Source organism: Prunus persica, chromosome G3, assembly GCF_000346465.2.
Source record: "Prunus persica cultivar Lovell chromosome G3, Prunus_persica_NCBIv2, whole genome shotgun sequence".
NCBI lineage: Eukaryota > Viridiplantae > Streptophyta > Magnoliopsida > Rosales > Rosaceae > Prunus > Prunus persica.
The window spans coordinates 19,892,696-19,907,212 of NC_034011.1; the positions used below are offsets into that span (position 1 = coordinate 19,892,696).

At 39.3% G+C, this 14,517-nt stretch overlaps 2 protein-coding genes across 3 annotated transcripts; one reads left to right on the plus strand and one right to left on the minus strand.

The window, feature by feature from the left end:
• On the plus strand, positions 701-4,896 carry LOC18782891 (ultraviolet-B receptor UVR8). Of its 2 annotated transcripts, none has more exons than XR_002270547.1 (7): positions 701-1,696; positions 2,180-2,319; positions 2,570-2,764; positions 3,244-3,372; positions 3,484-3,639; positions 3,884-4,008; positions 4,108-4,174. XR_002270547.1 is itself a non-coding variant. In XM_020558778.1 (7 exons), exons 1-7 carry the CDS (start codon positions 1,137-1,139, stop codon positions 4,378-4,380), a joined length of 1,380 nt encoding a protein of 459 aa, XP_020414367.1. In that variant the 5' UTR covers positions 701-1,136; the 3' UTR covers positions 4,381-4,896. The 2 variants fall into 2 exon arrangements, 1 of the variants encoding a protein (XP_020414367.1); XM_020558778.1 differs by lacking the exon at positions 3,884-4,008 and adding an exon at positions 4,362-4,896 and having other exon boundaries at positions 4,108-4,288.
• LOC18784032 (probable inactive leucine-rich repeat receptor kinase XIAO) lies at positions 6,540-8,288 on the minus strand. The gene has a single exon (XM_007215182.2). It carries the CDS (start codon positions 8,027-8,029, stop codon positions 6,770-6,772), a length of 1,260 nt encoding a protein of 419 aa, XP_007215244.2. The 5' UTR covers positions 8,030-8,288; the 3' UTR covers positions 6,540-6,769.

Below are 14,517 nucleotides of genomic sequence, written 5' to 3' on the forward strand. Positions count from 1 at the left end.
CAGAACTAAATTGATTTTGATAATTGGGATCACATTTCTTATAGAAGAAAAGAACATCAATTATTGAAGATTGGTTCAGATATATCACAACATAAAGGAACAGTATCCATTTGGGGGATATTTCTGTGTTCCTGATATATCACTACTTACTTTCTTCTTCTTTGTTTTTTTTTCTTTTAAGAAGAGGAAAGTGCTTTGTGACACCTCAAGAACTATTATAAGAAGTGACTCAATTATGAGTTGGGTCTTACCATAAGTTCCTCCTTATGCGTTGTAGTTTTTAATGTGCCCAAGCAGTGTTTTATCAAGTTACAACTTTCTACTAATCAACCTTTTATTTGATCTAAGCAGCTTGCTCAGATATGGCATTGGCAATGCTCAAAATAGCTTCTTCTCCCTTTCTGGTTTGCCTTTCGCCCACGAAATGTGTACGAGCAGTTATCTATGTAACTCACACGATACTGAGAATGTTCAAGAGTTGAAAGTGTAGGATACCACAATTCAAGAATATGCTCCTTCGCTGAGCAATAGATACATGACTTAGAATGCATGCCCAACCAAATATGAAGAAGCTTGTAGGCTTAAAAGACTGTATGTCTGTCTGTCATTCAGGTTGAATGAATATGAATTACAGAGCATGCTCTTTTTCTTTTGTTAGTTGGTTCCCCAATAAAAAACAATCCAATAGTGCCAACAGGGCCTAGCCAAGTATAAAAGAGTCTTAACTTGCAGGCTAAAAATTTCATGTTTGAAACCCATAACATCTTGATTGAGCGTATGAAAAATCATCTCCCTTATAGTTTACTATCATTTGTGCTTTAAAAAAAACAAACAAACAAACAATCCAGAGAAATATACATATTTTTTTATGATAGAGAATTTGTTTTTTTTTCATAGAACATGTATAGTGGGAGAAAATTTCACAGTTCAATCAACTCACCAACAAGCTATTCTCTTTCCAATAATAAGTACCCAAATGAGTGTTGTTAAACCCTTTTTCTAAAACCCTGCAAATTAAAATAAATAAATAAATAACTTAAAATAAAATAAAAATAAAAAACTCCAAATCAAAAGCAGCCTCCTTCACTCCCCCTCTCTCCATTTTTCTGATTCCTGATCGAAGCAAAGCAGTGAACATGAGTGCCTATCTCTCTCTTCGCCACCGCTCTTTCACTTACCTCAATCGCCACCTCACATCCTCACCCTTCTCCACCACCACCTCCAAACTCCCCACCCTTTACGAACCAGCTGCCGCCGCCACCCAAAACGACGACGTCCCCACCACAACCCTCCAACTCCTCTCATGGGGCAGAGGCGCCTCGGGCCAACTCGGCGGAGGAATCGAAGAACTTCGTCTCTACCCAACCCCTGTCGCCAACCTCGTCGTTCCCGCCTCATCCTTCACCCTTTCACCAACCCAAGGCCGAATTCAAATACCCAATTGCTCAGAAACAAAGAACAATGCCCATGGCAGTGTTGTAGAGGTGGGTATTTCTTGTGGGCTTTTCCACTCGTCGCTGTTGGTGGATGAAAAGCTCTGGATTTGGGGTAAAGGCGATGGCGGTCGACTTGGGTTTGGACATGAGAATTCTCTGTTTCTGCCCACTTTGAACCCGCATTTGGATTCGGTTCGCTTCGTAGCGCTTGGTGGATTGCATTCTGTTGCGCTCACCTCCCTCGGCCAGGTCTATACTTGGTCAGTACAATAGTAAAGACTAGGCATTTCTTGCATTTCATCACATGTTGAGTCGCATTACATTTTGTTGATTGCAATAGTTGGGTTCTCTTGTTTTGGTTTTTTTATCTGCACAAACATTTATGCTTTTTTCTTCTTGGAAGAAGAATAGCAATATGGTTGCAATGAGCAGATTCCGTCCATAGCTTGTAAAGTTTGTATCAAGGGTAATAGTTTCTAGTCTCGACTATGTGCAATTCAAGGTGGTGTTTGAGGAAGAACTGGCCCAATTACATTTGCTTGTCATGTGTTGAAAGACCGATTTGCTATTTTAACTCTCCAACCCACATCAATTTTACCACAGTCCGCTTCTTCTATCCATTTGATATAATTATTGTTTTCATGTCCACTGCAAATCTTTTATGTTCATTGACCATATTGCTCTATTGATTCATGCTTTTGGTTGGATAACTTCATGGTTGTCGTTAAACATGAAGCTTGCAGGGGTTATGGTGGTTTTGGTGCACTTGGACATTCTGTTTATACTAGAGAATTGTTCCCTAGATTGGTGGAAGGCTCATGGAGTGGGAAAATACATCATATTTCAACTAGTGGGACACATACTGCTGCAATCACGAAATCAGGTTTGTTACTGGGATCTTTCATTGGAGTAAAGTGGTACTGTCTGGGTGCAACAAATTAATGGACTCTAACCAAGAGGATAGGAATAACTTAAACTAGTAGTGGAAGTATGTTGCAGATGACATGCTTTTTCGGTTTCTTACTCCTTTCTGGCTTTAAGCATTTATTGTTGTTTCCGGGATGAAGATTTATGTTTACGTGTTTGATTTGTCATTAGATATCTGGGTATTACTCATTGGATGTAGCATGTAGGAGAACTTTATACTTGGGGTCGAGATGAAGGGGATGGTAGATTGGGACTTGGTCCTAATCGGGGCCCAAATGAGGGTGGTGGACTAAGCATACCCTCCAAAGTAAAAGCATTACCTGTGCCTGCGGCTGCTGTTTCTTGTGGAGGGTTTTTCACAATGGTACTGACAGAAGATGGGGAACTTTGGAATTGGGGAGGTAAGGTTGTCACATCTCATGTGGAAAACTTGTTATAAAAGAGTTATTTATAAACCACCACCACCCCTCCCCCCCCCCCCCAAAAAAAAAAACAACAACAACAAAAAGCATGGATTGACCTAATATACTGTAACAACATAATTCCAATGCCAAATAAGTGTTATTAAATTATTGTAAGAAATGGTGTTATAGTTTTCAAATGTTCTCCCAGATATTTGCTTCATTAGTCAATGAGCTTGTGCAAATGAATTTCAATTTGCAGATTTGACAAATGGAGATTGTCATAAGGGGGTGGTATTTAGTTTATTTTAGAGATCATAAAGTCATTGGTACTTCTATAATGAGTAGCATTCTTGTTACTCTTCAGTAAGGGGTTATCTAATTGGCTCTTGATGTTATTGTCATCTTTGACTTTGACTGACTTCTAATTGCTCCACTTTTGTGAAGCTAATTATCGTGTTTTCTTGGTGTTTACTCAGCAAACTCTAACTATGAGCTTGGAAGAGGCAATAAGGTTGGTGGTTGGCAACCAAAACCAGTTCCTAGTCTTGTAGGTGTCCGTATCATTCAGATAGAAAGTGGTGGATATCATTCTCTTGCGTTAACTGGTAATGTGACAGCCGTGTCTCATGATTGCAGCAACAGCACTTGCTGTCTTTATTTCTTGAAAGGTTAAGTCTTATGTATGGCCTTTCTTTCTTGATGTTTAATTTTTTTAGATGAAGGTAAAGTGCTTTCATGGGGACATGGTGGGCATGGTCAGTTGGGCAACTCTTCTATCCAAAGTCAGAAAACACCTACAGTTGTTGAGGCTTTAACTGACGAGCGTGTCATCTATATTGCTTGTGGAGGTTCATCTTCAGCAGCTATAACAGGTCAGATGATTCTTGTGTTCTCAGATACTGTAATCTATTAGGTCTTAAAAATATTTTGTTACGTCGCTCAAATGTGTAAATGCTGTGCAGCCTCTAATTACATTCCACCAGGGTGTCTCTTTACAGTGAGTAATGTGCTCCTGTAGTTGACACACATGTTGATTTTTTCTTTAACGATTTATTCATCCAATAGAAGATTTGTATTCGGCCATGCCTTTTCATTTGGTTTGCTATGCGTTGGTAGTGTTGGGGATTGAAACTGAGACCAAAAGAAAGGATTAATTTAGAATATTCTGGAAACAACTGAAGACTTAAAGGACATCGGATTAAGAGCATCGATAATTCTTGGTTGCATAATTCAAGAACATGGTTAGGCTGATGTTCGGACCTGGTTCAAACTAGCTTACTTCATATTTTCATGCATTTCCGATTTGAAATTGAATGCCCCCGCCTTTTGTTCCGTAACAGATAAAGGAAAGTTGTATATGTGGGGAAACACCAAAGATTCTCAATTAGGAGTTCCTGGGCTTCCAGAGATACAACCATCCCCTGTTGAAGTCAAGTTCTTAATGGAGGATGATGGATTGGGACCCCACAATGTGCTGTCTGTTGCAGTTGGTGCTTCTCATGCCATGTGCTTGGTTTCAAGGTCTGACTGTTTCAGTGTGATAATTATTATGATTTTCTTTTTTCTTTTTTCTAACGTATAAATTCTGTAACAGGGATGGAATGTCCAACTGAGCTGAAATGGAGGAGAAAATGGATGGATAGCTATGATTCAGAGGTTAAACTGATTCAAGATGATAAATATTATTCAAGTGAGAAAGAGTAGACTTCTAGCCAGGAGAGAGTGAGAGACGAACAAATGCTATACAGGAGATCAAATGTGAGCACATTTGAGCGCCAGAAGTTGCTGCCCCTACTCCGTCTGGCATTAGTACCGCAACAATTTGTGCAAAACTCTATGAAACCTCACTTCGAAATGCAACGGCTCAACGCCGTTCTGCAAGGATATGCTGACAATTGACAGAACTCAGTTATTGTAAACACATGAGAGATTTCCAGGTTCTTTAAATTATTGGCAGAGATGTAGTGCCCCATATTCTCTCCGAGTTACTAGAATGCCTCAGGCTGGGAATTTGGCCCAACTCTTTACTTCGTTTTTGTACTACTTTTGACTGGGGCTGTTCAGATACTAACTGCAGTTCAGATGAATAATCTGTTCCAAATCAAAATAAACTTTGTTTTGTGTTCTCATGATTTCTTTACCTACTTGTGGGTTTTTGGAAGTGTTTTTTTCCTTCCCTTTTTGTGATATATTTTTTGGGTAAAACCTGCATACGGGTTGTATCTGTGATTAGCTTGGTACCTTCACCATCAAAAATGGACCCTACGGTTTCTAAACATCATGGTACATTCACTTGGCTTGCCTTCACAGCTATCATCTGCTGATGTGAATGAGCCTTCACTTGTCGCTGTATAATGGAAACCCTATGGTTTTGTAGCTTTCATGACACAGTTGCTCATCATGTTCCTTGGCTCCGTCTTTCTTGTGGCCCCTAGAGCAATTGAGCACAAGCATTAACTTGTAGGATTTCACTAAGATTAACCGCCCACGTCCGCGGGTGATCTAATGTGAGTCTCTTAATAATCAATGATTAGAAATCATTTACACATATAGGCGACTGATCTTAGCATACTCTTAACCTAAATATATTGATGATACGAAATCAAAAGAAAGACCGTTGTCCTCGTCCACTCGTGACTATTGGCTCTAGGTGGTGGCTTGGCTCTTGGGTAAACTTCATTTTTTGCTCATAAGATGAAACGGGTTTTGGTTGTCTTTGATCCCCACAGTCAAAGGAGACAGTGTGCACAATGTGGACCACCAAGCTGCATGCTGCGATCGTTTGGTGCGTGACAAACTTCAATCATTTCACTATGTTTTGGCTACATCTTATTCACACCTCTCACGACAAACATTTACGAACGGGGCTTTGGCCCCATTAATATTTGCCTCGGGCTATGGCCCCATTAATATTTGCCCCTTCCTTGCATGATTCCAAATCTCAACGGAACGGAAGGGAAATCACTACAGACACCCTCTTGATTTGTCAGGTGTTTTTATCACAGCAATCGTGTATGTACATGACATCTAGTAAATAATTTGTGTAAGTAGACGTAGGTGAGTTGGTCAGGTAGTAAATCTGCTTTTTTACGCTCAAGTTTGAGTTTTATTTTTACTAGCCTCTCTGCACGCGCTTCTGCGCATGCGAGAGGTTTTTTTTAAAAAAAATTTAAATTTATTTTAGAATTAAAAAAGATAATGGATATTTGTGTTCCATAAAAATATGATCCATTATCTGAATTTTCTTTTAATTTTAATTTTTTTAATACGAAAAATTGTGAATTTACCATATTATCCTCATTTAATTAATAATTTCAATTCTTAATATTTGCATTAACCAAGGGTATTTTCTGGTATTTTGAATGTTTCACCATTCTCTGCCTTTTGCTTTATATATATAGATAAATTAGATTAATTTAAACTATCATTTGCATATAAATAAAATAAAAAAAGATAATTTGTGTAATCTCATATCTTTCGCTCAACACATAGCACATCGCATTATAAAAATCAGAGGAATGCTATAAGACAGTGTGCGTCAAGCATTAGATTTATGTGGATTCAAATTATGGATCTCATTACTATCGACATTTGAGAGTTCACTTAGGCAAATACATTCACGCATGCAACTCTCTCTATTATAACTTTGAAAACAAAAGAAGAAAAAAAATAAAAAATTCAAATTGTATCGTGTTACAATTGATGGTAATGAGTTGATTATATGATCAGCTAATCATATATAATTAAAAATATATATATAGAAACAAAAATATACAACAAGAAATGTAAATTTTCTTTTACTATTAACACGTATGTCTGTCATGGGACACTTCCCTTACAGGTTTACGCAAACAAATATGAACACAAATCAAAACAAACGTTCAAAATAAAACCCTATATGGAAAATAAAAACTAATAATGTTATGTAGGACAAGCTTCCCTAATATACGCTTAATCATGTTAATTGCCGATCAATCACCAATGTGTATCAAGTGATTGATCCTAGCCGTAAGTGAACACCGAACACTGCGACGCCGGCCTCGACAGCTCCGTTCCCGCACTGGCCGGGCACGCCTCCATCCCCACCTGGGGCACCATGCAGTTGTAACTCAAGCACAACGACACCGTATCGGGCAACATCGACCCCGGCTCAACATGGAACCCGGATAAGTAATTGTGCTGTAAATACAATGTTCTGGTGGTGCCCACGTACACGCTCTTAACGTACTCCCTCGGTACGTTCCCAATCAGACGGTTGTTATTCAAAAACAAGCTCTCCACCCCCGCCAGGATCGGCGACAGCTCACCCGTTATGGAGTTGTGGCTCAAATCCACGATCGAGCCCTCGCCGTAGGATGGGGGCTGGGACTCCACGGGCGGGACCCACCCGGAGAGATTGTTCCGTTGCAACAGCAGCGACTGGAGTGTGGTACGGAACAGAGTTTGAGGGAGGGGTCCACTGAGACGGTTCATGCCGAGATCGAGGTGGACTACATCGGCGAGCGAGTCGAAGAGGGAGCCGATGGGACCCGACATTTCGTTTTCCGAGAACGACAAGTAACGGAGCGTCGTCGGGAGAGAGGGCGGTAAGGGACCGGTGAGCTTGTTGCGTTTTAAGTCCAGGTGAAGGAGTTGAGACAACACGTCGTGCGGCAGCTCGCCGGAGAGGGAGTTGGAGGCGAGGATGAGGACTTTCAGAGCCGGTAAACGGGTCAGACCCGAGGGGATTGACCCGGTGAGCCGGTTGTAGCTGAGGTCGAGGGTGTGGAGGTTGGAGAGGAGAGAGATGGTCTGGGGAATCGGACCGGTGAGGCGGTTGTTGGTTAACGAGATGACTCGGAGGTTGGCGAGTCGGCCGAGTTGGAACGGGATTGGACCTGTGACGATTCCGGGGAAGAGGATGAGCTGAGTCAACTCGGTGAGGTCGGCGAGGGAGGGAGGGAGCGACCCGGCGAGGCCGGGCGAGTCGGAGAGGCCAGTGCCGAGAGTGAGGGTGGTGACTCGGCCGGAGGTGCAGGTGACGCCGGAGAAGGTGGAGCAGGGATCTGGTGCGGCGAAGTCCCAGGTGGAGAAGAATGCTGTGGCACCTCGGAAGGGGACATCGGTGAGGGAGTTCTTGATGGCGGTGAGGGCGTGGAGATCGACGGTGCTGATTTTCTGGTTTTGTTGTTGATGCGACGGTGGAGTGAGATTGAGAAGGAGGAGGAGGAGAAGAAGAAGTGGAAGTGGGAGTGAGGAGTGTGCATGTTGTTTGGCCGCCATGACCAAAAAACCACGAGAGAGAGAGAGGAAGTCAAAATTGGTGCGGTTTCATGTAAACCGTAAGAATGGGGTATGAAGTGATGATGGATGTAACCGTTGCCTTGCGTAATGGCGTTATGGCCCAACCCATTTATTTGAGTCACCTTTCTTGGACTTATTATAAGAGCGCTAGTTACTTCATTTACTCGCTACAATAATTACCACTGACTACATCTTTCACACCTGTAGAACCTTACTTGCACACAGTGTGGATGAATCTCACTCCATTGCTTGAGACAGTCGTACCTCTCAATTGTTAATGCATGTGCGGTTCGAATTTCATCAACGATTGAAAATCACTTACTCGTATGTGTGATTATTTTCAAGCGAAATCAATGTGTATAATTTGAGTGTTTTACCCCTCGAATTAAACTGAGAATAGTGGTCCTCTGAGTTGGGCAACTTTTGAGGTGCATAAAATATGTCCTCTAGGATCACTCTTCGCCACTTTTGGTGGTTAGGACTTAGGGGTTGGTTAATTGGTTGGACAACTTAGACTAAAAGTACTACTACTTAAGTGTTAGGCTTGGCTTTGCTGTCAACCTTTTTTTAGCATTATTACTTAAAAAATTAAGAAACGTTTTTGCAATTAAGAGATTGATGGAATCATAGTAATGAAAAGCAGAGAAAGTTCACCCACCATGACCATTGACCATGCTCTGTTCTCTTGTAAATTCAGGTTTGAATCTTTGCTGCCTGCACCATTTTGTTCTTTTAGAGCATGCAGAGCAGATGGATCTAAAAGAAAAAGACCCACTTGGGCCACTTCATGCTTCAAAGAGCAAACTCTTTTCTTCCCATTTCCCAACCAATATACATAAAAATGTAAGTTAATTAGTGATTAGAGCTAGCAAAACCAAGCACTTAGCACTAATCCACACACCTGGTAGACTTGTTTACTGACAGTTAGTGAATGACCTAAACTTAATGCAGACAAAAAGTTGATGAAAAAAAAAAAAAAAACAAGAAGAAGAAAAAGACCAGAGTCTAGCTGCTACACCGATCACTGCTTCCCAACTTAGCTATTAGTTAATGGGATGTCTTTAGATGCACATGGGGAGAGGTGTGGGCAAACATCAATATTCACCCCAACAGTGGTCAAACTATGCACGTACAATATTCTAATTTTACCCATAAAATACATTAGCATATATATAACACATTGTTTATTGCCATTAAATTAGGCACCATGATGCATATATAGAGATCCATAGACAGCTCAGATGGAAACTTCGTGACGCCACTGCGGGAAAGATTCTCCCACTCCTCACTAATTTAATTTATATTGGGCATTTTGTAGATGTAGGTTAGGCTGAGTTAGATCAGTTGGTAATGGCAGTGAATCCGTTCTCTTGCACTTAAGTTTGAATCAATGTCTTTGTAAATTAGATTAATTTAGAATAAATTATCGCTTGTATCAAAAGTTCATATTGGGCATTTAAGTGAGTACCATGAGACAAGTATTACCAAAATAGAGTCATTCTATAATGAGGGCTTTATATATGGCCCTTAGATGAGATTCTATCTTTAATTGTTGAATTAAATTAATTAATTTTATTCAACAATTAAGAGATAAGACATCACGTAAAAGTTATATACAAGGCCCTCACTATAGAATTCTTGGACCAAAAAGAAAGAAAAAAGAAAGTTTTGAAGGAAGTTGAGCTTAGGCAGCTTTACGTGGGTGTGTATATAAAAGTTGACGACCCACCAATGGATTATGGATGGTCCACTGCTTTAGAGAAAATGTTTTGGTGGATCTTTCTCAAGCAGTGTGGGTAGGTCCAGTGCAATTTTGTAAAAGGCTGCAAAATGAGCATGCCGCATGTCCAATATAATGAAGGAATGAATTGGAACTCAAGGAATATCTAGCTACCATCACTACTAAGTTAGGATTTTAAGTTGGTTTTTTAAGGCTACTTTTTGGGGTAAAAGAGCTCGAGACAAAGCTTGCATGTTATGCTATGGGTTTTTTTTGTTTTTTTTATTTATTTTTTATACGAATGATATTGGGAAGGGAGGAATCTAATCTAGGACCATAAGTGCAAAGGGGTAAAATGTGAAGCCAGAAAATTTGAGATGTTAAGGTGGGTTGGGCCTCCAAATGGCTCGGGTCCTACGTGCGTGGGAATATATATTGGGCTTTATTTTCTTGAAGTCTACCAACATAACCCTAAACAAATTTAGGAAAATATATGCATGCATGGTTTTATCCTTCTCAAAACCGTTCATAAAAATTTACAAATGCAGTAGAGGATCGAGGAATTCAAACCATAAATGCAGTTCCCTATGGAGAGCTGAAAATGCAGGGGTGATCTTTGGTTCCAGGAATAAATAGTGAAACCATTCTTCAACGAAATGCTCACAGAGCTTCTAAACCAATGATTATCCCCTCTTTCCCTAATAACCAACATAAGACATCTAAACCAAATGAAGAAATGCTTTTACTATCTAAACTATCAACTCTCACTCACATCACATACCGATGCTCAAATGAATTATTACCACAAAGCCTTTCCCTAGCATTGGTCAGTAGTAACACAAGCACATTAATCATTTCCCTCTCTTTTCAACTTCTGACATGTCAAAAAGAGAACATTTCGTAAACATACGCAGCCCGCACGCAAGCACACAGTCCTACACTACATATATATGTCCATGATTTTCTCATATTAGAATCCTCTGAGATGAGTGCCAGACTTTGTGCTAGGACCACCAACACAGTGCTAGCTGACCTCCCTCTTCCCTCGTCATATCATCCTTGTAATCCTGTTTAAGCATCGATTGAGCCGCTTGGTTGTTCGCACCAATCACTGCAGCCTTCCAGCCAGCATAGTTTCCACTAGGGTCACTCAAGTAAAGTTGAAAACCGAAATTCTTGTCCCCAACCCGCAAACAAAAATGAAACACCAAAGGGCCGGAGACCACCAAACTGTGTGTAGCCCTGCTTAGTATCACAAAGAGATTGAACAAGCTGCTCAACGGGCATTGGTTCTTGGTACGCAAACATATAGCGCTGAGCCTGGACCCTAGAAGTGTTTATCAGGATGTTGGCATCAGACATTATGCCAGCCACAGCACAAGCAACATGATCATAAATCTTGTGTTGGATATTTATTCATTATTGTTATTTGATTTATTTAGTTAATTTGCTTCTGCTAATAATCCCTATTTACCAGGAAACATGGTTAGTGTTTGACCTGATCTTTAGGAGAATCCCAATAGTCTAGGGTTGTTAGACGTGAGATATTTTGTTGCTTAATTTTCTGATTACTTGTTCCCTGTACGACTATTTATGCCAGTCTTTGGAGTCAATGAATGATAGAACATTCACTCAGACTTTCGCACTCTTTAGCTTTCAAAGTTCTAGTTCTTAACATCTTGTACATTTTCTCAGTGGAAGTTGTGGAGTGGAGGAGTTTGGATGTGACTTTCTTCTCACCAACTAAGATAACCCCATCTTTTGACAAAATCCCAATTGCAGTACCCGCATTTCCAATGGCCTCCATTGCATACTCAACTTGGTAGAGACGACCCTCAGGGGAAAAGATGGTTGTACGGCTATCATATCTCCTAGACATCTTTGATAATAACTGTGAACGTTTGTGAAATAATGGTATTAAATTTTATCATTTTTTTCTTCTGAGATAATGGTATTCAATTTATATAAGATGAAACAAGGGAAACCCAGAAATCCAAATATGAACACAGTTAAAAATTCCAACAGCTCAAGGTTTTCTACAATCCAACAAAGCCAAATAGCATCAATTGGGTAGCATACATATGTGAAATACTGAAAAATCACAAATCAGATGCAATAAACATTAAAATTAATAATAATCACAAGACGCAAATTAAAAATGAACTTGGTCGAAATTGAGACAATGTAAGCAGCCCCATCGCACAAACTAATTGAAATGACAATCATACAAGAATACGGGCCTTACCCAGTTTCGCTTGCTCTCTCTTGGTTCAGATGCTTGACAAAGTTTACGCCTTTTGCCGCCTACTCAGCTCTCAGCTCCCTATTCTAGTATTCTTCTTCTTCCTCCCCAAGAAATAACCAAGGCTTTGTTTGCTCTGGCATCCGGGGCTCCGAGTAGGGGCCTTTGTAGAAATTGGGTCAAAACTCTGAGGCCGAAAGTATCGGCCTTTTTTTACACGGGTAGCCCAAACATTGTTGCTTGCGCAGGTAACCCAATAATATTCAATTGTCTAGGCTCAACTATTTCAGTGGACCGGAGTGTTTTTTAGGTCGAAAGTGGACCGGAGTTAAGTCCAGATATTTGAGGTAAATCTTTTAGGGCTCGTTTGGTACGTCGGACTGTACTGACTAATTTTCGTCGGATAGTATTAATTTATTTCGGAGAGTACTGACTATTTATCCATAATATTATAAGGCGTTTGGTGCTGTTCCGGATAAATAATTTGACTAAGTTATACTGTGTTTGGTGATGTTTCAGATAACATCATATCAGACTATTTATAAATAAAAAAAATATAAAATTTTTTTTGATAATTTTAATGGAAATTGAGATTCAAATGACACAAATTTTTTTTGGTAAGATTCATATGACAATATTTGTTTTTCAATTGTTTTTGCCAAGATTTTTTTTCATATAACCCATTATCATAATTGTAGTATCTCATAAAAATTCCAACATACTCGCATACGTTAATAAAAACAGTATCAAATAATGTATAATTCAAAGTGATCACATATTAAGGTAATAAGAGCAAAAGAGAAAGTTGTTCATAAACCAAACTACATCAAAGAGTGAATCACAACTCCCTCGCCTCAAGTAAGAGAAAAACAAATGCTTTTCTCATAGCACCATCCACTGTCAGGAATATTTTTTTTATCATTTGCTTTCTCCAAAATTAGCCGTAGTGCCTTAATTTGGTCATTAATAGACAAGTCCATCTTTGCTTTTCTAATAACAATTGACAAAGAAAAAAAAATGGTTCTTAGAATTCAGTTTCATACATTTTTAATTTTATAATTTTGCTCTTCTAGTCGTCAGGTATGTATGTATTCAACTAAACTACCAATACTAGCACAGTTGTTTGTTTTTGGATGAAAACTGGCAATACTCTGTTTAATACCAACAATCTAAATATTCCCACAACGTCGAATCACTATATCACATACAAAAAAAACATTCGATTAAAAAAAGTACCAAAAAAAAAAAATTCATAACCTAATTTCTACTAAAAATTTGAAATATATAAAGCATATTGGAGAGAGTATGAAAAAAGAGAGAAAGTGAGTGATGGATACCTGGAGAAGAGTGAAGAAAATAACATGTGGAGAAGATAGTAGAGAACAACCCTAGGGAGAAGAAGATGAAAAGAGCATCTGATTTTTTTTGTAGAACTCGTGTTCTTTTTCCCTAGCCTTATAATTAAGCGTGTATTATCTAAACCGGGGTGTGTGGGTTGTATTAGTTAGTTAGGTAAGGAGAGTATTAAAAGCCCAACCCGTATAAAATAGTCGGGTAATTAAATAATACAAGTTGACACCAAACACCTGACATAGACTATTTACTCATATCCAGAGTCTAATACGATGTACCAAACGAGCCCTTAGCTGTTATAAAATAATCTGGAATACGTGCGAATATTGAGCTGCACGTAAAGTAGATGAGACACAGTATTTAGCGAGGTTCGGCTATGCCTACATCCCCGGAGAGCAGCAGTAGTAACTTTTCCACTATGTAAAATAATAGGGCTACAACTTTAGAGTTTACAATATGTGAGGCTCACTGAATTTTCTCTCTGCTCACTCACCCTATTTCTTCCTTCTCTTCCTCCTTTCTCTTTCTTCTCTCTTTCCTTCTTTCCTTTTCTTCTCTCTTTCCTCCTTTCCTTTTCTTCTCCCCGTTTCCTATCTCTTTCTCTCTTCTTCTTTTCCTCTTCTCTTTCTCTCTTCTTCTTTCTCTATTTATAGACATGTTAAATGGCACCCGTGTTTCTACAATACACATCCGTGAGTGTGCAGCCAAATACTTTGCTTAATTTTCTTTGTGGGCCCCATAAATGTGGGCTCCACATGTTTCTTCTTTACAACATTAGCAATTTCTTTTGGAGAAAAAAGAGAGGGAAAGCCAAGGAAAGAGAAATTTTTAAAGAAGTCAAATGGACAAATGCCTTGTGATATATAGGTTAAATTGTAGCTATGGTTTCTGAAATATAGTCCGAGTTGTATTTTCATCTTTCAACTTCAAAAATAGGTGTTTTCCAATAGGTCTTGCATTGCAGCGTTTATCCTTTACGTCAAGTCTGTCTAATTTACCTCTCAAAAAGTCAACTAAATTGATAATTGTATACCTCAAATTGATGGAATTTAACGAAATGACCAATTTGACATATGTGAGAGAGTTGGAGGATGAGTAAAACTAAAAAAATTAGTTGAATGATCAAAATGAAACCGGGTATGACCATTCGAT